The 25,013-nt window shown below is 42.3% G+C and overlaps 1 protein-coding gene across 3 annotated transcripts; it reads left to right on the top strand.

Annotated features, from left to right (window-relative positions):
* The first annotated feature begins 731 nt into the window (after positions 1–731).
* Positions 732–23,559, top strand: dysf (neuronal PAS domain protein dysfusion). 3 transcript variants are annotated; one of them, XM_017182598.3, is made up of 11 exons: positions 732–835; positions 2,643–3,036; positions 11,520–11,701; positions 14,668–14,738; positions 15,869–15,958; positions 18,222–18,536; positions 20,718–20,902; positions 20,969–21,075; positions 21,379–21,532; positions 21,690–22,987; positions 23,214–23,559. In XM_017182598.3, exons 2-11 carry the CDS (start codon positions 2,687–2,689, stop codon positions 23,225–23,227), a joined length of 2,766 nt encoding a protein of 921 aa, XP_017038087.1. In that variant the 5' UTR covers positions 732–835; positions 2,643–2,686; the 3' UTR covers positions 23,228–23,559. The 3 variants fall into 3 exon arrangements, with proteins under 3 accessions (XP_017038087.1, XP_070143440.1, XP_070143441.1); XM_070287339.1 differs by lacking the exons at positions 732–835; positions 2,643–3,036 and adding an exon at positions 6,271–6,514; XM_070287340.1 differs by lacking the exons at positions 732–835; positions 2,643–3,036 and adding an exon at positions 9,038–9,125.
* Positions 23,560–25,013: the final 1,454 nt, after the last annotated feature.

Raw genomic sequence — 25,013 nt, 5'->3', positions numbered from 1 at the left:
ATTTTTCATTATTTTCCACTTAATAATAATTAACTTCCAACCACTTTATTGTGCCAGTGTACAACCGAAAACCTCATTGGGTGAGCCCAATGCTAAACAGGGACGTTCAGAGCCCAGCTGGGTACCGGGGGGCACTAGAGACTGGGGGACTGGGGGCATGTGGAGATCGGAGCGAGGGATCTTGGCCCGATCCGAGCTGCGAACTGAACGAAAGCCGCCTTACCTGTTTCGAAATCAAGTTTGCCTTTGCCGCTTCTGTGTCGCTCCGGTGATCCGCACAGAAAGGTGCACGCGCGCATTCAACACGGTTGTGTGGCCCCCGATCCGAGGCTCCGAGGTTCTTGTGTGATTTCGTCGACTTATTCGATCGGAAACGGAACGGATTTTCAAAAGGCCGCCTGTAAAAGCCGTCGGTATATTTAGCTAAACAAAAAAAAATCCAAGTCAACCAACGTTTACGTAGTGCGTCATTCGGGCCATTTGATTTGCAAATTCTGAGCCATCTCAGCTTTTCTCGCAGAAGAAACCCCATAAATCTTGATCAAAGCAAAGTGTTGTTGAATATGCAATGATTCTATGAATACATATGTAAAGAATACAAAATAATAAAAGCAAATATTGTGCAATAGAAACCTCGAATGGGCTCTAATGTTATTAGTAAATAATTCAAACCCTAAGAAATAAATTTAAATAAATAAAGTAAATAGAAGCCATTGAGCAAGTGTCAAACATTGTGGATGATTGAAGTAAATTATGAAATAATTATTATTATGCCAAAGCTGCTGGCTCTATAACCCAATGGATATCACAAATTGAATCTTTCGAGCTGAGAGAGGTAAGTTGGGACCAAGGTCTACGCTGCGCATGCGCTCTCCCCCACCCGCACTCGCAATCGCACTCGCACCCAAAATCAAATCATAATTTACCAATTTCATTATTAACTTTGATAGAAATCAAACAACAAAATACTCAAAAAGGCGAGCAAAAGCCAAAAAGACAGGCAAGCCAAGACTCGAATCGAAACACAGTCGTACAATGAGATATATCTGCGGAGTTCTTCATTTCATTCAATGACTTTTGGTGGTCCCTATGCAAACAACTCCAAACAAATTCAAGCATCGACTCGATGACACTCCAAACGTCAACTCGAACAAATTTCGTATATATATGAGTTCACTTGACAATGAGTTGCAACAAAGACCCCAAACCGAAAACCGAACACTGAAAACCCAAAAGCCAAAAGCCAGCCCAAGATGCTAACCCCACAGACGGTAGTGAATACGCGCACTCGAGATGGAAATTTGAAATTCACTTAACAAAACTAATTTCAATTGTTGCACTTTCCGCCGATCCGGGGGTAGTATGTAGAACCCAGAATCTGAAGATTTTTGAGATTTTTCTTGGCGCCAGCCCAAGTGCCCTGGAAATGTGCTGTGTTTGAGTTGGAGTTTAACGAAAGTGATAGTGGGATGTTATGGTTTTTTTTTTTTTAACAGGAGAAGCTGCAGAAGAAAAGAGTAAAAATTGGGGAAAACTAATTTGTAGGTCACTGTTTTAAATATTTCTACATAAATTATTTGGTCTAATAGATTTTTAAATGAACAAGATTCTTAAACAATATGCTTTTTAATCTTCAAAAAGGAATCCTTGCCTAAGATTATAATATATTTTCCTTAAAAATTTAATTCTAATTTCATTAGTTATGTTTTTGTATATACAAAATATTAATATTTGATTTGGATTAATTTTAATAATTTTCTAAAATTAAAGACTATTAGAAACTGATTGTGAAACCTTTTAACTTGACATGTGGCTTGTTTATAATTTATTTAACTGCATGTTCGATCCAATTTTCAGCATTTTTTAATTCGCTTTCAGAGTAAATAAATTTTCTATACAAACAAAATCCAAATCGAAGGACTTCCACTATAATAAGTGAGCTTAGGCATTTCAATAAATCTAACACCAATTTGTTTACCCATCGATCTGTAGATTTCCCTTTGAAAAGAAAACATTTATAAGCTCTAGCCAGTTCTTCGAAGCGAAATCTTAAATTGATTGATCATTATTTAAGACTTAACGAGTTTCAAATGTGATCAACACAGATCTTAACCCAAGGAGTGTTTAGTATTTGTGTTGTAAGACATTTCATTAACCCCTAGTTACTTATCCGGCATCGGGGGACCAAGACCGAAAAGCCAGTCAAATGCCATAAATCATTTTCAACCGGCTCCTTATGCAATCGAAAAGGTACACACAAATATATCTCCATAAAAAGCGCCAAATCATCAGAGGGCATTTGGGATACTCCGAGAGCGAAGCGTAACAATTGTTCAAATAGGCAATAACAATACAAATCAGTTCCTCGGAGTCAATCGCCTTCAAAATACGCTTTTTGTGCCCCAGACTTTGAACAATTCAGACAATAACATGGACTATTTCCATGGACTATATGTACTTTCTGATCCGAGCAGCCTAATCAGCAATTGTTGTTTCATTTCATTAGCAAAGCGAAAAAAATACGAGTCTGCAGACTTTCATTAAGATCTACATATTGATTGATATTATCGTTATTTTTTGCCCAAATAACCGTGACAATCCGAGACTCATACCAGAAAACGCGTTGTCATTTCTGCTTTTAGAATTGCGTTTAAATATTTGCGAACGTGCGACACATCGCCACGAAATGTATGCGGATAATAAACGTGGCCTAGACAAGGTGACGGCAGCCACTCCGCCCATCACCCATCAGCAGCATCCCCACCAGCAGCAGCAGCAGCAGCAACATCTGCATCACCATGTCCTGCAATTGCAGCAACAGCAGCAGCAGCAACAGCACCTGCAGCAGCAGCAACATCACTTGCAGCACCAAATGCATACGCATCATAACTTTCAGGCACTCGAGGCACCAGCAACATTGTCGCAGCAGCAGCAACAGCAGCACATGCAGCAGCAACAGTCGACGCAGCAGCAGCAACACACAACGGCCCAGCAGCAGCAGCAGCAACAGCAACAGACAGCCGGCATGTTTACAAGGTGAGTTCTTAGCGCCAACACTCCGTCTCCGGAGTGGCTTATCTTCCCCGGGGAAAACTGCGCAAACATGCAAAGTTTTAATTTCAATTTGTTTCGCACGCTTCGATATTTGTCAATTCGGATTTGAAATACGAGGCCAAGTTCGCATTTGGCAGCAGCGGAACTCCTCTTGGCCCATTCTCTCAGCCCAGACTCCTTTCCATTTCTTCGTCGTCGTTGTGTTTTGATTCGCATGGATTTTCACTGCTTTTGTTTTTTTTTCGGTTGGTTCTTCTTCTGTGAATGCACTGTACGAAAATCTGAGTTGAAATTCTTAATTAATTTTTACTGAGAAATAATGTTTGAAGTTTATATAAGCAGAATTTTCTTTAGATTACCTCTTCTATTTCGCTTTTAAATCTAAAAATCATTTGTGTTATAAAATCGCCTCCAAGACCCGGTAATAAGTGGTCTGTGCTTATTTCTCTCCGTGCTTTGGTGCTGCTGCTCCTGCTGCCGGTTTTAATGGCCTCTTGTATTGGCAACTTGTAGTTCGCAGTTATCTGGCCCTCGTAATCTCTCCGGTCGGTCTGCGTACCCCCAGCGCCAATTCGCGAGGAGCCAAAAAACGCGCAAAATTCGCTCCGGAGCTTAAGCTGGAGCTGGCTGACTGCCGATGCTGTGCCATTTTATTTAGCTCCAATTAATTAGTGCTTCAAATGTTTTGCCATAAGTTAAACCCGCACAGTGCGATTGACATTACCACGTTGGCAATCGGACGTCCACGACGACGACGACGGCGTCGTTGGGTCCAAAAAAGGCGTCTCCACACCACTGGAACGGACGGGAACCACCGCCGATCTTCAGTCGCCAGTGGATCCGCAGACACGGGAGATGCCAGCCAAGTTAGGCACATCTCCTGGCTGCCGTTGCTTCTGAAATGTGTAAAACTCACGTGTGATGTTGTTGATGGCTCGTTCTTTGTCTGTTGAGATTTTTCCTGTTGTTCTTTTTTTTCCTTCCCTCCTTTAGGTGGAAAAATCCCCAGCCTTTGTGTGGGAGATTCTTGGGTAGGTGTTGCCTGGTTCTCTAGCTTTTTTTTGTTCCTTTTATATATTTGGGTGGGTGTCATTTTCTAGAGGCTGAATGAAGCGATACCCATTTAAAATTAGAGCATTTTGTAGTAGCAACCGGGCCAAGTCATTAACTTGTTGATAAGCCTGAGACAAAGACTCTCAATTGGCAACCAATTTAATTGAATAGTTTATTCGGAAGCTTAATTAAAGGAATATAGCTAAAGTTAACAAAGATTTATTTTAAGTAAATAACAAAACCGGATAACTAAAAGCTCCTCGTATATCACCAGCTCATTTCAGTTCATTCATCTGAATTTTACGTGACCCATGAAACTATCAATTAGCATACGAAATTTTTGGAATTCCCAGTCACAAAATAAAGTTTCAAACTTTTTTCTTTGCTCCCAAAAAAGAAATATCAGAAAAAAATTTCATTGTTCGCACGACCAAGCACGCGCTTCTCCGCACAATTTGTAATGGTAGTAAAAATCCGTCGGATTTCTATAAATATTTTCCATGCGCCAACGAGAAGTGCCAACAACACGCCTCGCACTGAAACAAACAACCGTTAAACAACGAAAACTATATCAATATGCTCTAAATAATAAATGACACTAATTAAACCCGAAGAAAACCCGGCGTTTGTTGTTTTTAACACATTCGGCCGTAGAGTCAACAAACCTGGTGGCACCACACACTCCACCAGCAAAAAAAGAAATACTAGAAAAAAGGAAGTCAACCATCCAAAGCCAAGGAAAAGTCAGAGTCAAAGCCAAAGATACTTCTCTTCGGACCCAAAGATACATTTGTAAGATGCATTTTTGTCGAGTGAAACTAGCCGAAACCGTTGCGTACGGATTCTGTTTGAGTTTTGCTTCTGTGTGTTTGCATTTGGGCCTGCTCCGTTGGTGTTAATTTTGGTAATTAGCATGCCGCGCGGACAGATACAATTTCGTCCGAGTATCTGTATCTGTAACACTGCAGAGAGCTCCGGCGGTGGCAGCAATTTTATGCTGCTAATTTCATTAACACATTTCACGAGAAAAGCGATCAGCCAAGCTGAGAGTTGAGATGGCCCGGCAAAGCTATTTACCCAACTTGGCCATTGGTGCAGTGGAGGCGATGCACCAGATCACCATGTGGTCAATACACTGGGGCAAGAGATTTTTAATTTAATTTAATTGCTAAAAAGATTTATATTTGATTTAGAAAATAATATTTTACATATTTCTGATTATTCGTTATAAATTTCAATAAATTTAGTCTAAAAAAATATCTAAAAACAGTTTGAATATCAAGGTTAAGATCTCTAGACCTTCCCAAATTTCCTTTTCATTAATTTTCTCACAGTGACTGACTTCCGTCATCTAATTTCTTAAATCAATATTTGGTGACGCGCGTCGAAACGGATTTTGGGCATTCCAAAACCAAATCCAAGCACACCATCATCTCTCGTGTCCCCGGACGACTTTGTAGTGCTGGGCAAATAAGTGCGCCACCTCCGCCGCGGGACTGCAGCGGAGATGGAGGAACCAAAGCCCGGGGCTTACCAAATTATTTAGTTGCGGCATCCCTGTGCTAATTGCCTGACGGTAAAGTGCAACAGCCGTCTCAGTAGCCCAGCCATCAATCCCGGCCAATGGAGAGCTGTAGCTGGAGCTGAAGCTGAAACTGTAGCTGAGACCCCTGGTTGGGGTAATTTCTGGCCAAGCCACCGCCGGGCACAAAAGTATACAGACCAGGATCGAACCCAAGACTGAGACCGAGAGACCAAGAACCAAGTCATGGGAAAATTTCCGTACACACACAATTTGGGGTTTGGCTTACGCTTGCAGGAGGAAAAAACTCAGTTTCGCACGCAAATTAAGATAATCGAAAGCAAATGCAGCAACGGTAGCCGCTCTCCATGGTTAGGCTCGAAAAAAAAAAGAAACAAAATGCAGCATTAAGCTACAGAAAAATCAGGCAAAAGAAACGGGTTTAGTACCCGGTAGCAACAAATCATAAAAATATGAAAAATTATGCGGCGGCGTCGGTGGCAACAGCAGCAGATTCCCTACTTCTCCAGCATCTTCGCCTCTCCAGCTTCCCCCTGTACCCCCTGTTCACTTCGAGCAAATGACGATGTCCAAGACCCAATCATCGAAGTGTGCTTTTGGCAGTCCATCATTAAATTGTGGCTAAGATTCCAATCAAACATACAAGACGGCGGTGCCAGCTCGATTTCATTTCTCAGCTGCGGTCGATGCGGTTTTCGGTATTGGGTTCTCTCGATCCCCCTGCATTTTCGTGGTGGCGTGGCCCGGCCTTTTGAAATATATATGCGATGCGTCAAAATAAACACAGTAGCTGCCCGCCAGACTACTTTATGGGCTTTTGAGAGCAGTAAATTATATGGCTGCGATTTACGGACACAGAGACTCGTAAGTCGGCTAATTGATTGAGATAATTGAAGGATGGCTTAAGGATATAGATTTGAGAGGGGTTTCTTTTGAAGATTGTGGAGGATTAAGGCGAGTGTAAATAGTATTCTGGGAATGGTTCATCTTTGGTATCTTTAGGTGGCATAAATATACTTTATTTATAATATTTTATAAGATATATCATCCTTTAAATACCAATACTTAGGTAATATTCCCCTGCCATATTTATCCCCCTTTAGATTTTAACGAGAATTTAAATATATAATCTATATAATGTCTGTTCACAGACTATACAAATGTAATGGTTATTGCGTATCCACCTCTCCTATCCATCCAACTATATAGCCTTAAAGACTAGCAAGACACCGCTCCTGCGCGCTCGACACTCCTCGCTCACCTGAGGCCGCCTCTCCTACCTTTTACCTATGTCCCGGCATATAATTTGGCTAAAGGCCGCAGCAGCACCCCATGGTTATTAGATGGCCAACATTCTGTGCCGTTTTTTTATACTCCCCTCTCTTCGAACACTTTTTTTACAAACTCTTTTTTTCTGTGCTAAACGTCGCCCCGATGCTAATCTGTAGGTGTGTGTGCCAGAGCCAGTATGCGGCGGCAAAGGTATCGATTACTGCCACCGACTTACGCGGAATACAATAAGGCACCCGCGAAGTCCTGCAGACAAAACAAGTGTTTGCCGCAAAAAAATTCCGAGAAACACACGCAGATCCTCGAAAGGTCCAAAGAATGGAAAGCATTGTGCGGCGCCGGGGCAATTAATTTGCCTCGAACTCTCTCGCAGACCTCGCTCGGTGTGGGTTCAGCCTGGGTTTAGGGTTACCCAAAGTCCGACTCCGGGCTTGGAGGGAGAACTGCCCATCAGTTTGAGAGGTCTGGCATTCATTATACGCCGTTTTGCACTATTTTTTTGCGCGCCCAAGAGATGCTGCAAATCGGTGCAGTTGAAGGGCGGGCCGGAGCGGAGTGGCCAGAAATCATTAGAGCTGCCCGCAAGCCCAATAGCCCTGGCCAGGCCGAACTATATCGTGGGAATATGGCAAATAAACTCGCCCAAATTACACACACACAGGCTAACACAGTGCTAGAAAGGAGAAAGGAGTCGCGGAGGGAGGGGTAAATCTCCAGCCAAAGACTAGACAATTCGCACAAGTCAAGTCAGGAGGAGAGAAGACAAGACGCTCCAGGAAAAAGTGCAATAAAAATTTGCGCAAATTTCGTGTTTCTCTTGGCCTGCAATTGGTATTGACTGACTGAGTCTGGGAGTCTCTCTGGCCAGTTCTGGGAGTGGATTCCACCGGACGGTGGGGCTCCTCCAATCCGACTGACGCCCCTGATGCATATTAAAACTCGACTTTGGATTGATACGTGCACTGAAACCAATAATTTAAAGGAATTCCAGGGTAAATCATATTGAAAATATTTCTAGAGAATTACATTTCCCTAAAGAAAAGTTTAGAATAGTCTAAGATAAATGGTTTTCTAAAAATATCAAATTTAAGGATTTTAAATTCATCAAAAATTCGTAGATTTCCCCCAGTGTAGCCTTCGCGGGTGGAGTTCACCTGGGGTAGATTGAGAAGTTCACTGGTCTTGTGATTTATACGCTGCCCACATTTTTACGATGGCGCTCTCAGGGCTCTCCATAAAAATCACTAGCGAAAGCGAAGGATCTGAGACAGCCCCATAGATGCGCATTTAAAATCCATTTAAGTTAATAGTTTGGCATTATGTTTCTTCTCCGGTTTATGTGCTAATTAGTGGGGAATCGGGAGACGACGATTGGCATTGAGATCATCGAAGGAATCTGAGCCAACAAGATTTGTGCCTAATTTCTGTGGAGCACGTTAAGTTCAGTACGTTTACTATATATACATATATATTTATCTAGTTGAGGGCCAAGTACCTTTGGTAACCGTCTGCTGGACCCGGCTTGATTAAGATCTCCTTGACTGCGCCAGTGGATCCCCAGCTGCAGATTAAGCATGTCGCTCCTGGAGCCACCAGCCACCACAGTGGCCACTGGCTGGACTGGATGATCCCACAACGCCTCGCTAAGAATCGTGTTTATGCTTTTAATTAGCAACAACAACTTGTACAGTAGTTGGTGCTACTTAGTGCAGATTTCAAGGTAGCGATAGATATATTAAGAAATGCTGACATGTCTGGCTCACTCAGATAAATTTTGATGTAGATTACACACACAAGGGGTTCGGCGGGGTCCGGCCCACTCTCCACCCGCTACACTCGCCTCCTGATAAATCTCTTCCCATTAACACGTTTTTTGGATTTTTATTTTCTTATTTTGTTGTATTTTTTTTTTTTTGGGCATGCATTACGAAAGGATGATGGCATTATCATATTATCGCCCGAGCCACTGGCATCTTGTTTATGATAAATATTTGAGAAACTTATTAATTATGCCACAAATAGCCAGCCAGATAGCAGATCGCAGAGGAGGCTTTTGACATTTTTAAGTAGCTAATTGGGAGAGGAACGTTCCCAGCCGACCGCGTGGGAGGATGGCTTCGAGCATGGAGGTGGGAATGACCAAAGTTGGTCTTTGGGGAGATATCGATCGGGCATAAAGCAATAGGTGATTATAAAGCTTTGAAACTTTTAATTTGGAAATAAAAAAATATTTATTTGTAGTATAAGAAATCAAAAAATTGGTTGTTTATCGTCTGAGAAAATATTATATGAGTTAGGGATTTATTTATATAGATAGAAAAATACCGCGCTTAAAAATATTTAGAAAATATCGTAGACTACTATTAATTGAAATCTAAATTATCTAAAAATATTGGATTTAACGTTTAAATATCGATTTTATCGAACATATCGTTGCAGCATCGATATATCAAAATTTATTGTCCTCCATAAAAGGTTCTAGTCTAGTTTTTTCCTTCTTATTGTTCAGTAAACCCTTTTCCAAAACACCGTAATATCTGTAAAGTATCAATATATTATTTTATTCTCTTTCTATCGATTAACTTTCGATAAATGAATATTTTTCTGTCATTCCTAACATGTGGCTTTGATAGTTTGTTCCTTTTTTTTTTGGCTATAAACCCTTCACCATAGCCCACACATTTATCCCTTCACCCCTGAAGTGTCACCTGGTGCTGGTCAGCGTCAGCTGGTGAGCGTCTTACAATCTCAGCCTTTAAATCAATATTCATTTTAATTGTACAAATCACCTTGACTTAAATGCGCCCGAGTTCGCCGTTTTGTGTGCGAGCTGGAGACCCTCGTCGACCACTCAATTCCAAGTGAATTCTCTGGCCTAGCGAGGTTCTGTTCTATTATGGCCAAGTGGTGGCAACGTAACCAACTTGGCGTTCTGGCCACTATATATTTCAAAGCCAGAAGGCGAACGAAGCGATCCGCATGGCCCCCAAGCTGTGGATGGCGTTCGATTTGGTTGTCGATTGTGTGTTTTTATTATTTCTGTAGTGCTTGTAGCATGCAACACTCACACTTGGATGCAGACGCGAACGCAGTGAGATTGTTTTAAATGTTAACATGGCCATTTAGAGGCAATAACAGCGGCAAAATGGCAGACAGTCGAGACGAGAAAGCCAAAAAGGCGCGGGCACTTGCTGTTATTACAACAATATTACCAATATTTATCAAAGAGGCTTGCAAAATAATACCCCAGCAACAGCAACTGCCCCAACAACAGCAACAATGGACGCTCGAACGTCAGCATAAATATAAAAAAAAAAAAATACTCATACGCCGCATGCGCCGCCGCCGCCGCTGCATAAAAAGACAAATTTATGATTTATGAATTCAACCTTGTAAATAATATGCTCACAAAAGTACACACGGACAGTTTTGCTAAACGTTTGTGCCGCTCGCCGCTTGCCCAAAACCAGCAACAACAAATGCAGTGAGAGAAAATTAGGGGAGTTACATTAAACAAGAGAAAAAATACAAATACAAGAATATTAGAAACTAGAGAAATTATTATAGAGAAAGCAACATATTAAGGAAATATTAAAAAAATTTATATTTAAAAAGTAGAACCATTGGTAAGCCTAAGAAAAAGTCTTTATAAATTTATATTAAGATTTTAAAAACATTTAGAGAAAAATTATTCGCTTTCTTTCTAATAAAATGTAATTAGTTGCTTGTATTTGTGTTTAAATTTATTTAGACGCACAAAATAACTTCTTGGCTTATTGTACCATCGCTTTTCCCAGTGTATAATGAACAACCATCGACCAGCGAATCGAACTGACCAACCTACTTGCACAATTTTTCCGCACAAGGCATGTGGCAAGTGTGCCCCACATCAACCACGGCAACAACTGCACCACCGCTGCAACTACAGCCACATACCGCTGCATGTTGTATGATTTTTAAATGTGCGATGAGTTATTTATGCATCGAGCATCGCGCTTCGGTATGTGCGAGCCATCCTTAACCCATTGTGGTCAGCGGTTTGAAAAGCCAATTGCTAAAAGTCAATAAATATTGGGTATAAAGGTGAAGTTGGGGGAAACCACTTACTTATTTTCTTTTATTTTTGTTTAAAGATATTATTTATATTAAATTTAGAAGAAGTAAATTTTAGAACCACTTAACCATGTTTAATTAAGACATTTTAAAACCACATTCTTGCACCTTAAAATTTGTATCTAAAAAATACCTCTACTTTTATTATCTCTCAAAACTGGCTAAAAATCCGAGTTAAAATGTGAATGGAAATGTATTTATTTTATTCCAAGACCATTAAAGTGCTGCTAAGCATTTGAGAAATTCCTCAACTGACATTTACTACGCCCGCAATGGGTTAATAAGCCCCAAAGCCAGGCAAACACACACACCCGAGTAGGCGGCTGTGAAAACACATGCCAGGCCTGGCGGCCAGAACGTATCTACTATGTTAGGTTACCGTATATTTGCTAGTTATTAAGCTGTGCCTGTGCCTTATATATTCTAATTGTTGCACTACGTTTACCATTCTTACCCCACATTGCAGATTCGATGCCAACAAGTCGACAAAGGGAGCCTCCAAGATGCGACGCGATCTCATAAACGCGGAGATAGCCAATCTGAGGGATCTGCTGCCCCTGCCCCAGTCCACCCGCCAGCGTCTTTCGCAGCTCCAGCTGATGGCGCTGGTCTGCGTCTATGTGCGGAAAGCCAACTACTTCCAGCAAGGTGAGTCCACTATCCGCAACCCAATCGCTGCCTAGCCCGGGCGATCCGTTGCATATATGCATGCTGATAATTGGCGCACGTTGATTGAATATGCATGAGTCATGAGCGCTCCGAGATTGTGATTGTGCGCAGCCGCGAAGATTGAGACTGCTGAGTGGAGGACTCCGGACTTGGAGTCGGACCCACCGCCGACTGCACTTGGGAAATGGTATTTGTCAGGGGAAAACAAGACATTCGGAAGGATAAACTTGAAGAAAAGTAGCTCTGGAAGATGAATTAGGAAAAGGATTTTTTAGAAAAATATATTTTTATATAACAGCTTTAAAGATTTATAATTAAATTATTTACATTACTTTTTATAGAAAGCTTCCCAATTTTGTTACTAGATTTTTTCCCAGTGTTTCGTTCAAGTCGAAATGAAAAACCGCTATGCGCACGGCTTCGCTTTGCTTTAAACCAACATCATTCATATGTCGGAGTGTCCCTCTATCACTCGCCTCTCGAATCCCCCCGGAGCTATGCCATTCCCGATTTCCCCCCGAAACCCCGTCCGCTGGCTAAAATTGTTTTTGGCCAAGTAATTGCCAAAGCGTCTAGGCACGCACCCAGGCGGGCCAAAATTGCCGCTGGGGGCCCCTCTCGGACCCATCGGAATCGGATCGGTCCCCGGTCCCCAGAGGTCCCAATCCCATCCTCCTTTAATGCGCAGGCGCGCAGGTCAACGCGCAACCGAACAAGATCGTTCGCTCTTTACTTACCTATTTTTCTTTTCGTTGTATATTTTGTTTTTTCTTTTTTTTGTGGATAATTACGAAAATTGTTTTTCAAATTAGCGTTGTGCGGTACATAGGCCCATAGATAACACACCGGCCGAGAGCCGGGAACTCTTAACTCTCGGCTCGCATCGCGGACAGAAACGAGGCGAAGCCGAAGGAAGCCCCATGTGAAACTATCGCAGATCCACCACACCAGGCCAGACTCCTCCAACCTCGCAACTCTATGCGGTTTGCCAGGGCAATTTCACAATTGCAATGGTAACAACGAGCGTCTGCCTGGCACTGCTATAAATATTGCGATAAATCAAAATGTGCGATTTATGTGTTCTACAAATTGCAAAAAATTAAACTTAAGTACTGCTTCTTTTCCCATCCCCCAACTCTCAGCCATCTATGTATCTCAGCGGCAGAGAGCTGCTCTCTAAGTGTGAGAAATTGTCGGCATCGTATCAGTATTGTATCTGTATCTTTCGGTTATTTGGGTGTGCTGTGTGCCGTTTTTGTTGTTGCTCATTGTCATTGCACCGTTTAAAAGCATTTATAATCACAAATTGTGTTAATATTGGCACGCCATCGAAATCGCTTTTTATCTGCAAGTTCAATGGATTCGTTTGCTCTCCGTCTGAGTTTTCTGTGTGGGTGTGGCACTCCGCAGATAGTCGCGATTAATGAAATACATATTTATAAAGCGAAATTGAGTTTTCAATACAATGAACGGGGGTTCTTGGTATGCAAGATCCCGAGATCCCCGGCGGCTTGAATCACATTCAGATCGAGGACCGTATAATTGGTATTTAGTATTGTAGTGTTTGCTAGCGAATCTCACAGAAGTTGTGAAGTGGTCACGGATTAAAAATAGTTTTTGGCTGTAGTTCAAGGTGATCATACCGTTTTGTTTATCTATTGGTTATAAATATTATTAGAATATCATTTGCAATTCCAAAAGATTAAATTACTGAATAAAATTAAATGGAAATTGAGTCTTTGAGTAGTTTTCCTTAAACCTTACAACAGTCTATAAATCTTTTAAAATAAACCAAAAAACAAATGTTGTTTGCTTACTACATAAATATAATATAATTAATATATATATATATAATTAATAGATTCTATTTTTAAAGGGAAAAGTATACTTAAATTTAATACAATTTACAGAAATCAAGAATTTGTCTTGATTGTTTAACAGCTATTTTGATTTTTTAAGCCTTTTATGCTTAGTACAAATATTTTTAAAATTAAAAAAAAATCCCATTATTTTAATGCTTAATTAATAAAGTCAATAATTTAAGCATTCCATTGTCAGGGTTATGTACTGGCAAAGTAGTACCGACAACATTCCCTTGCCCTTGTGCATTGCGGCTAAGTGGAAAAGCATTGAGCGCTTTGGGCCACTCCCCTTTTATTTTTATTTTGGCTGAATCAGGTACGCTGACGACAGAGACTTCTTGGCAAAACGGATTTCTGAGTATTTTGCCCGGATAGTGCAGTGGGTAATATTAAGGCCCAGCGAAAATCTGACTGCATTCATGGCCTTTCCGTTCAAGTTCAATGAAATTACCAGTTGCAGTGGCTGCTGCTGCTGTTGCAGTTGCTGTTGCTGTTGCCTCTGTGATTGTGGCCTGATGCTGATTTTGCGGCCGTTTCTTCTCGGTTTTTTTGTTTTGTTTTGTTTGCCAGGTGCGGGAGTATCTCGTAGTGTTTTAAAAATAATTGATCTTGATGCCGCCTGAAATGCAGCTGCAAAACAGCAATTGCACTTGGAGATTGCAGCCTGATGTTGCTCTGTTCGTTGCTGCTGCTGCTGCCTGGTCTCCACTGACAATGACACATTTTCTTTTTGTGATTCACTTGTTTTTGCGAAGCGACAAACATCGCCGCCTCATTGTATGTAGAATATAATCAATGAATTAACTATCAAATGCATCTAACAATTGGCGTCACCGAGTGAGACAGGGCAGGAGACGGAGCCCAAGTCCGAGTCTATTATTAACAGATAGTTTTTTAATTAGCCAGGCTTTTGCATACAAATTGCAGCCATGGGAAAATACTCAATACGTACTCATATATCCACTTAGTGGATGAGCTCTCCCCAGCTTGGGCAGGCCGCGCCTGCGCAGCTTACAAAAGGTCAATTAACTTAATTAGCATTATTTTCAAAGAATCCGTTTAACGTCTTTCCTCTCGTTGCAGTTTTTAAACGTCACAATGCGATGCATCATCTACACCACCAGACAGCAACACCAAATATTGGCTTCTCAAAGGTAAGCGGATATGGATTTCCCGGGAAATAGAATCTACACTATAAAAATATATATACAATTACTCTTTAAATTTAATAGTAAAGTTAGAGATACATCTTTATGGTTTATATAAATCTTTAAAATTCCAGGTACTTATATTTTATTACCATTACTATTTCCCTATCCTGTCACTATTTTTTCATAGTGTACAATTCATATTCAATCAGAGCGTAATTAGGAATCCGATTGGCCTATCTGAGTTCATTTAGAGTATAGCTTGTGGCCGCCTGTCTTCCATTTGCGATGACATTTCGATTCGGAACCAAAAGAAACAACTCATTTTAAGCAAAAGCAATCTCGGTGACAACTCAACCGAAAGTTCCCGGGAAAACAACTCTATTAATGGCACAAAAGCCGGCCATATCATAAGTCAGAAATCGTTTTGCTCGCCGCCACTTGCTGCGCCTTTTGCCGAAAGCGAGAAGAGGAAGCCGAATAACAATAAATGCCCGGGAAAGCCAGAGATTTGCAAGAGAGCAGTTACTAGCCACCAGCCACCAGCTACCAGCCACTAGCCACCATCTACCAGACAGTAGTCGGTAGTCAGTCAAGCTGCCTGCCTGGCACTGACTGCTCCAGTCGGCCGAGATTGATCTACATACCTGTGCACACTCGTGACTGAATTAAATACTGTTGCCAGTTGTCAACGTGGGTTTTGGCCGGGCTTTTGGCTCTCCAGTCTCCGGACTCTCGTCTCCGGTCTCTGGGCTTTGGGCTAACAATTTATTAGTGCAGAGACGCGAAAATGAATTTGCATTTTCAACACAAGATTCAATTTATGCTTTTTCAAATAGAGGGTGTTAAGCGAGAAGTTACCCGGAGGCATGATAAGGCTCTTTCCCATAAGTAGCCGGCTATTAACATGGGTACTTTAAATTGTATTACAGTTATAGATAAATTGGTCTCAATCACGGAGGATCAATAAATGACAGTAAATTGTTTGGGTTTCTATGGTAAATATGTACACAGAGGCAATGTTTTCTTTATCCAAATTCTAAGTAAGGAAAATGAGGTTTGGTTTGAGAATAATTTTAAGTTTATTTTATTTCAACCCAAGCACCCTGTATTCACACACTTATTTTTATTTTCAGGCACTCTCCGGCTTTTTGATGATGCTCACACAGAATGGCAAATTGCTCTATATATCGGATAATGCGGCCGAGTACTTGGGCCATTCCATGGTAAGACTCTCTGACTTTGACTTCTTTTGGGCCATTTTGCGAAAGTTTTAGTTTGTAGTTTGGATTTTTGGTTTTTCGGCGGGCCGGAATTGTTACAACCGTTGATACAAATCTCTGACAAGCGACAACAAGCAAACGACGATGCCTGTCGTCGTCAGAGCATGTCATAGTCTCCCAGCAGCAGCAGCAGCAGCAACATTAGTGCTGCAGCAACATTAGCACAGCAGCAACATCGGCACAACAGCAGCAGCAACATATTTGTTGCACTTTTTGTGCTGTACTAGTTGCTAGTTGCTAGCTGATGTTGTTGCTGCTCCCGTTGACAAGTTAGCAACTGTCTAAAGAGCCCAAAGAGCGACACACGGGGCCCGATTCATTGAGCTTATATAAATCCGTCCGTTGGCTGGTTTGGTTCCTTAAAAACCTCTGCTCGATTTTGCTGTTTGTGTTTCAAGCTTTGTTTATTGCACGTTTATGCCGCTTAAATAGCAAGGTTATACATGTCGGAATATATATACATTTATATATATGCAAGACTATGATATATCTACACAGGGACATATGTTAAGAAATCAGAAACATTCAATTTTAAAATGCTTAGAAATTTTACTATTTAGTAAAAATTTAATTATTTTAAAATAGTATTTGAAATCTTAAATTTGTACTTTATTTAAAAATCGATTCTTTCTTTCAAGTATTTTTTCCTTTGTTCATTTATTCATAATATATTTCATATTCAATTCAAAGGTTCTAAAATCATTCAAAGCATTTATTTATCAATATTTTCTCAGTGTATCTATGGCCTTTCACTTTGCATTTGAACCAACGTTTTTAAATAAATCTAAGCGACCCGAGCGAGCACATGTGACATATCTCCGCTCCACATATATAACACATGGTAGAACCGACATTGACAAAGGTACGCGAGATTAAAGCCCAGGTGATTGTCGGGCTCTTCCAGTCTTCGACTGCAACGAGGGCAACGGGGCGTATGTGCAACGAAAATTATGCCATAAATCAGAGACTGGCCTGTGTGATCCCAAAAATGTGGGTAATAGTTTTTTGGCCAGAACGAACTAAAACCTTGATCGAAAAGGAAACCCTCCTCCACTTGTTATTTTTGTATATTTTTTTATTCGACCAGACAACCTTTCATATCAACTAAATGTTGCACTGCCCCCGCTCCAAGTCAATAAGTTAGACAAGAACAAGCCAAAAGCGGGACAGGGGCACACACAAAAAACCATGACATTTGACAGCCTTTTGGCCTTTGTGCCGGGCCTTATCAGGAGTTCGGAGGAGGCTGGTACTTGGAGTGGGAGTGGGACTGGCAGCCACTAAGCTAAATGGTCAGTGGAGTTCATAAATTCGCTCGTATGCCATGTGTTGGCATAATTACGGGCACGGGCGCGGACACGGGCACAATAGCAACAGCGGAATTGCAATTGGTGTGCACATGGACAGGGCCCAAAAGTGGACTGCCCAACCTTTTAATTTGTGGCAAGGCTCTGAGTTAGTTAGCGGCGGGAAAAGCTGAGAAACCGGCAGCCACAGCCACCGACCAAGTTAATTAACAAACTGCCAAAAATGTCAATAGATCTTGGCCACATTGTAAATGCTGTTGCTGCTTTTGCTTTTGCTTTTGCCGATGCTGTTTGCCGCTGTTGTTGGGCATCATAATTCGAATTCGATTTTTGCATATTCCCATAACAAGTTGCCATTGTCATGTGTCATGTAGCGACAGTGGCCATAAATAAATTACAACCACAACGGCTGCCTGCCATTATAAATTGGCCGATCGCTTGGTTAGTTTCGGCTTGCTCTCTCCTCATCTCTCTCTTTTGGTCAGATCTCCTATCCGTGGCCATAATTGTCAACAATAATAAAAGCTCATGACATAAACGGCCAGCAGGCAATTGGCAACAAACATCGCCGATGAGCGTGCGAAAGCCAATAAAAAAAATTACAAATAAAAACAACAGCAGCCGGCTGACACATCATTAACAAATTAAGGCAATCGACTGACTAATTGAAATTAAATGTACAGGGGAAAGTGTTTAAATTCACAGGATTTTCATTAAACAGGATTATGATAAAGTAAAGGTTATATTTTAAAAGTTAAAAATAATATATAAAATAGTTTAAAGGTCAAATAAGTATTTTTAGACACTTGTTTATATCGTAATTGTAATGCCCAAACTATTTGCTGACCGTTGTAATCCCTTGTTAACCATGTGTCCCCTCTGCCATTCTCGTTATACAGGAGGATCTGCTGATACATGGTGACTCCGTTTACGATATCATTGACAAACAGGATCACGCAACCATCCAGGCGGAGCTAAATCGGAACGTGCCGCCGCAGCCAGGTGGCCCCAGTCAAACGGGCAACAACGGTGGTGCCGGCGACTCAACGTCCAGCAATGGCAGCGCCGGCGGTGGAGCTGCTGCTGGTGGAGGTGCTGCTGGTACTGGTGCTGGTGGTGGCGCCTCCAGTCTCGAGGGCGAGCATCGCATGTTCCTCTGTCGCATGAATGTTAGTCGCAATGCGCGACGGCAAATGCGTTTCGGCGATCAAAAGGTGAGTCTTGGATGCACTGAGAAGAAAGAAGATATATTTTTATAATATAAATCAATTTATATATCACTTATTTGCTAGTAAAATATATAAAAAATTCTTTAAATAAATACAAGACTTCCTCAGCCCATATATTCAGTTTTCAAAAGTTTAAATACTTTAGTAACTGGCAGGGACTTAACCCAATTAAGTTTAAACCTTCTCCTATAACCCACTTTTTTCGCTCTGTGCATGTCTGTGTGCGGATGAGTAAGCGCGTGTAAGTCTCTGACAGAAATTGATGAATGAATCACCTGGGAAGCGTGTTGCGTGTAACACTTTACCACTCCGCAGGCTCCACTGTCTGAGCTCCAGCTTCGACATCTTGCTCTGGCATGAATTATGCATGAAGGTAGGGAAAATGGAAATGGAGATGGAGATGGAGTTGCGGGTTTGGCTTAGAGCAGAAGTCGCTCCACCATGCGTTTGAGCCGGCATGCCGGCGGCCAACTGGTCATACATCTTGGCAACGAGCCGGGTTTCCATAAGCTGACAAACGATGACAGTTGATGGGAAACGGGTGGGTGCCACAGTCTGCTCTGATTGGCCGCCTCTGAGACGGTGACTGAGCCGAAGACTGCGACTGAGCCTGAGTTGATGATGATGTGAATAAAACGAGGCAACCATATGAAGTTGTCAGAGTTGGCCGCTCTTCTTCTCAGCCATCTCGGCCGCAGGTTGAACAAGACAAGACCAAATCTGTCAACGTGTTGAGTCGCGCGTTGGCTGTGGCAGCAGCAGCAGCAGCATCAGCACTTACCCGTTTTGGGAATGACTGGGGCAGGGTTTGGGGACGGGGACACATGGTCGTTGGAGCTGCTACCGTGCACATTGTGGTGGGCGGTCGCTTCACTTTTATTCATATCTCTGACGATCCGCGTCGCGTCCATTTTTTTGTTGCCTCTTTTGCACAGATGTGCAGCGAGCGGAATTATGGAGATAAGGCCAGGCGTTGACAGTTGGCTGAAACGTTTTTAATTAAGTTGAGTGTTGGCAGTTAAGGTGCAGGAAGTGCCAGCTGGAAGATTTTTCACAGGCAGAAGGAAAAACCAGAAGTAAAAAGAGGTTTAAAGTTATGCTAAAGAATGCTTAAAATTATATAAAAAAAACTTAAAGAAACGTAATACCCTCTTAGAAATCTTTCTAGAATCTTTCAAAATTCTATAATAAAATCTTTCATAGTCTTTGCATATATTTAAAAAATATTTAAAAAATAGCTTCGGTAAAATACCGCCTTTCAAATCCATTCTCAGCCTTGCTCACAGCTCAAGTACCTAATCTAATCCGAGTCGAGTGTGGTGCCTTGGCTTAAGAGCCACATGAACTGAACTGGCGATAACCCACGGACCCAGTCGGGCCCAGAGCCGGGCCAAATCCAAGCACATTCACTCCCAGGCCGGCACTCGTTAATATGCAATAAAAATGGACCAATAAATAATTATGAATGAGGTCAGGCATAGTTCAGAGCTAGTACCCCCGTATGCCAGACGACGACGACCGAGTCCCATAGACAAAAGGCCCGAATAAAGTCAGAAGAGAAAAAAAAAAACAAGAAGAGACGGCGACAGCGCCAGCAGTGGCGCCTGCTCCCCAGCCTAAGGTCGTCTCATTTACCAAAAAAAAAAAAAAGAATAAACCCCACAAAACGACTGTGGCGTCTGCGTCATCCGACGGGTTTTTTTGGGGGATCGGGCGGATTGGAAGTCGGTATCAGGATCGTCGGGCTGCATTTGCATTTAAGCAGAAGAAGCTGCGCCAGCAGCACCCCATAAGCCTCGAAAATGCAATTGAAGTTGGGACGAAATAAATGCAGGCACGTTTTAATTGGGAGACAATGGCTCCAGCTCCAACTCCGACTACGGCTCCGTCTCTAGGTTTCAGACCAGCCTGAGACTGCCTGGTGTGTCTCTGTGGAGGAGTTGGCATACAAACATTTCTGTGATTGCCTTTTTTAAATTATGGAATCAGAGTAAAATGTCTATGCGAGTCTATGCCGGCATGCCGGCCCAAAAATGGCCATAATACATACTAACCACATACTACTCCCAACTGTCCCCACGTTGGGCGCCAATTTTCGTGGGAGCCCATGTACAAAATCTGCGAACAAAGCTCATTGGATTCCACTCCTCTTTCTGTGCCTTGCAGGTTGTCCTGGTCCAGGGTCACTATTTGTCATACCTGCCGCTCTGCAGTCGCAACGAGCCCGTCTTTCTGGCCACCTGCACTCCGATCGCCATGCCCGAGACCAGGGAGTGTGTGGTGCAAGGTGCCACCAATGTCTTCACCACGATCCACTCGATGGACATGAAAATAGCCCACATCGACAAGAAGTGAGTAGTATTAATATCCCATATTAACTTAATTATATCTATGTGCATTATATATATTGCTTTCAGTGGCGAGTTTCACTTGGGCTACGACAAGAGCACGTTACAGGGCACCTCCTGGTACAATCTGATTCACAGTGAGAATCTGAGGGAGGCGCAGAATAAGCACAGGCTAAGTAAGTATGGGTAAAGTAATTATTATATTTTTGATAAAGTTTACTTGAGGGAATAAAGTAAATTAATATGGTTTCTTGTCTTAATTAGTTGTTAAAAATCTGGATATGCTGGTATTCATTTTTGAATTTTTATCCAGGTTTTTTTCCAAGTGAATTAAATAAATATCTAAACTTCTAGTTTTGTATTCTTTAAACCAGTTTTCCTTTGAAGTCGCCTAATGAATTTAATTTAAATTGAAATAAATTAAATGCGAAAGAACCTTAATTTGTAACTTATTCGTATTTGTTTTTCTTTGTTAACAGTCACACAATCAGAACAGGATCGCAGTTGTATTCTTTTAGTGCGAATGCAGCGCTCTAGTGGCGAGTATACCTGGGTTCATGTGGTTCTACAGGTGCGAGACAGTCCCGATTCCACCCAGCAGCCTGTCATTGTATGCACCAATCAAGTGCTTAAGTAAGTTTGTTAATATTTCAACCACTTTTTAATTATTAAAAATATAAATTTGGTTAATAAACTAAATTCTATGCTTTCTTTGAATTATTTAAAATATCTGAAAGCCCTTTCTGCATAAATTTAACCCTTGACTTCCTTGATTTACCTTCTCCCTTAGCGATCGCGAGGCTTCTATAATGCTGGCCAACTCCTGGCTGTATCACTACTATACCGTCCAGTCGAAGATACAGTTTGGCATGCCCCTGGACAGCGGTATTCGCGTGCCACCTGGCACCCCCTCCAGTGGTGGTTACTACAGCCCCCACTCATCGCATCCGCCGTCCACGCCGGGTGGTGCCACGCCTAGCCTTGGCATAAGCGGTACCTTTGGAAGTCACCATCATGCCCACCACCCTCATTCACATCCGCACCATCATCATCATCATCACCATCCAGCGGCTGCCTACCATCATCATCCGCACATGGGAACCTACGGCACGGGCGTGTATCATGCGGAGGCGGGCATAGAGATCAAGGAGGATCAGCCGCTGTTCAGTTTTCAAGAGCCCGTGGACTACAGTCAGGTGAACAGTCAGGTGAGCCCTCCGAATGCCGCCAGTACTCCCAACCCACCTGTGTCCAAGTCCGCAACGCCTCCGCCACCAAAGAAGAGAGCAAGGAAGCTGGAGCCACTGTACCTGCACGCGGAGCGTTCTCCAGCAGCGGCGATTACCCCAGAGCCGGACTGCTACGCCCTGCACTCCCATCCGGCGGCCGCCTATGCCACATCCTCCTCGGCGGTGGCCAGTAGCTCCGATGCCTCTGTCATCTATGCCACAATAGTGCCGACAAGACCACGGCTGCCCAACAAGACGCTGCCGCCAGATCCTGCTGACTTTATTGAGCAGTGGAACCCCAGTCCGCCGTGGTCAGAATCGGCACAGAAGGCCTCGCTGGATAGCTTTGGGTCCTCGCACGAGCTGAGTCCTTGCATCACCACAACGCCGCCCACACCCACCAGTGCCACGCCCCATAATAGCGGACTGGGCACCCATGGGAGCATGGGACCCGCCTTCAGCTTTGAGTGGATGTCCGATCCCCTGGTGCCGGTGACCTACCAGCAGTGGCCGCCCTCGGGTGATCATCACCAGCATCTCTCCCAGCACCTGAGCCAGAGCCAGGGACATCAGAATCCTCTGCTGCAACAGCATCTGGTCCAACAGCAGCAGCAGCAACTATCCCAGCAGCAGTCACATCTCCATCAGCAGCAGCAGCAGCATCAGCACTTAGCACTTCACCACGGGCGTGCGGAGAACTCCCTGGAGGGGGGCTCCTCCACGACGGATCGGGGTATGGGGGTGGTAGTAGTGCAGCCGCCGCCAATACCCATATCGATACCCCTGTCGATACCCATTCCGATACCGATACCAGTGGCCACGGGCCATGGGGATGCCGGGGAACCGGTTGAGGATGGAGGTTAGTACGTTTTTATTTTCCTGCGTTTCTTTTTGATTGGCACGATTTTCAGAAGCGGCCAATTGGCACTCGGCCGCTAAGTAATTAAGGCCTCCACCAGAGTCAAAACAAAGCCGAATACTAGTAAAAGATATCTTAATTATTGATAAGCTATAAGCTTCCGCCAGCCACATGCCACGCTTATACTAATGCCCCCCCTAATGCCCGTCCTCCTCGTTCTTTGCAGATCCCAAAAATTAGAGGCCAGCAAAGCTTGGAAATTCCCAGAGTTTGGAGCGGAGCGGCCTGCCACGGCGGCCAGGTGATAATCACACTTAAATTAATTGCCACTTGTCATCTTAGCGTTTAAATTATTTTTATCTAACGAAGAAAACACAACGCTATAACACATTCATTTCTCGATATAACAACTAATTTAAGCCTGGAGCCCTTACGTTTTCAACCATTCAACTTTTTGTACGTGCAATCTGGAAAAAACCAACACTTAAAAATATATATATGTATTTCCGAGTAGCACTTGGAAATTAGTTTTGCGATAAATGGAAACTGAAGTGAAAAATGCGAAAAATAAAAAAGCCAAGAGAGCTCTATTAGTTGTAGGGTCTTTATTAGCGTTATTTTTATGGCGCGCGCTTAAAGTTTTTACGAGTATTTTTATATCTTGTATTCGTAACATTGCAACTATATGCATACATATAGACTATTTAGGTTAATTATTATATTTTATTTATTAAACATTTATTTATATACATATTTATTACTATGCTGTCGTATTTTGCTTATTGAATAAACAAACTTGTAAAGTATTTTCGTTTAAACTGGAAGTGTTTATTTAAAATGATGAAGCTTTGGGAAAGGAATTGGGATTATGGAAATTATTCGAATATATGAATAAATATTTACTAATCTATAAAGAAACATATACATATGTTCATCTGATATTAATTCAAGACAGTAAACCTTTTACGCTTTTAACCATTAACAATTCTTATAAAATCTAATCTGAGTTTTAAAACTGTATTATCCATTTTATTCAAGTGTTTAAAAACTCTTATTTAACCTTTAATAACTTAAAACTTAAAACAAATCCCTGAACATATCATAAACAAACTGAAAATCTCAGCAATTTAGCATTCGATCAGTGATCACAAGGGGTAGAAAATTCGATTACCATAATAGGCGAAAAGCTCTGGGAAAATGTCATGATTTTCTTTTTGGGTCCATTAATGCCTTGCACTCTGAACCAGCCGCCGAATCCGAATCTTTCGCTTTCGCCCAGAAAAATCCAAAGCCCCTGAAAGCCACTCCCACTCCCCACACCATAGAGACATTCATAGACATTTTCAATTTCAAACTGCAAGTATGAGTATGGGTCCGAGTACGAGTACAAGTACGAGTACACCACTTCATGGTGACGACGGACCGCCGATGAAACCCCAGCGACGACGCAGAACAGACGCCAGACGTTCAGTGGGATTTCACACACAGACCCACTCGAGGAGGAGGCTGTGGCTCCTTTTTTCGGCTGCGGCTGCTGCTGCTGCTGTTGCCGAGATCTTTTGGTGATATCCAACAAATATTGTAAGTAGAATGGCCAACAAAATAACGTACAAAAACCAAAAACAAAGCAAACAAAAAAAACCAAGAGGGGAGAAAAAAAAAACTAAACTGAACGGAACGGAACGCTGACGATGTAGACGCCGCAGCTGGCGCGATTGAATGACTCCTCGTCGTCGGTCGTCTGAGATACTGACTGGCTATGGGGATCCAAAAAGTGCACTAAGAAAAAATATAATACAGGTTTGATATAAAGTAAAGATATTTTTCAGATTTTAAATCAATTCTTTGGAGGAAAATTCAAACCCCTTTTTAGTGTATATTAATTTAGCGAACCTAAAGAAAGACTTACTCCTTGACGATATTATTTTATTGCTTAAAAAATAATATCCCATGGATATTCATTCATTTTTCTCTGTGTAAGTCTGGGCTTTCGATGGAGATGGAGACCTGGGACTGGACGACGACG

This window comes from Drosophila kikkawai, chromosome 3R, assembly GCF_030179895.1.
Source record: "Drosophila kikkawai strain 14028-0561.14 chromosome 3R, DkikHiC1v2, whole genome shotgun sequence".
Classification (NCBI taxonomy): domain Eukaryota; kingdom Metazoa; phylum Arthropoda; class Insecta; order Diptera; family Drosophilidae; genus Drosophila; species Drosophila kikkawai.
The sequence above is the reverse complement of the archived record's forward strand: the minus strand, read 5'-3'. Positions and strand labels throughout refer to the sequence as shown.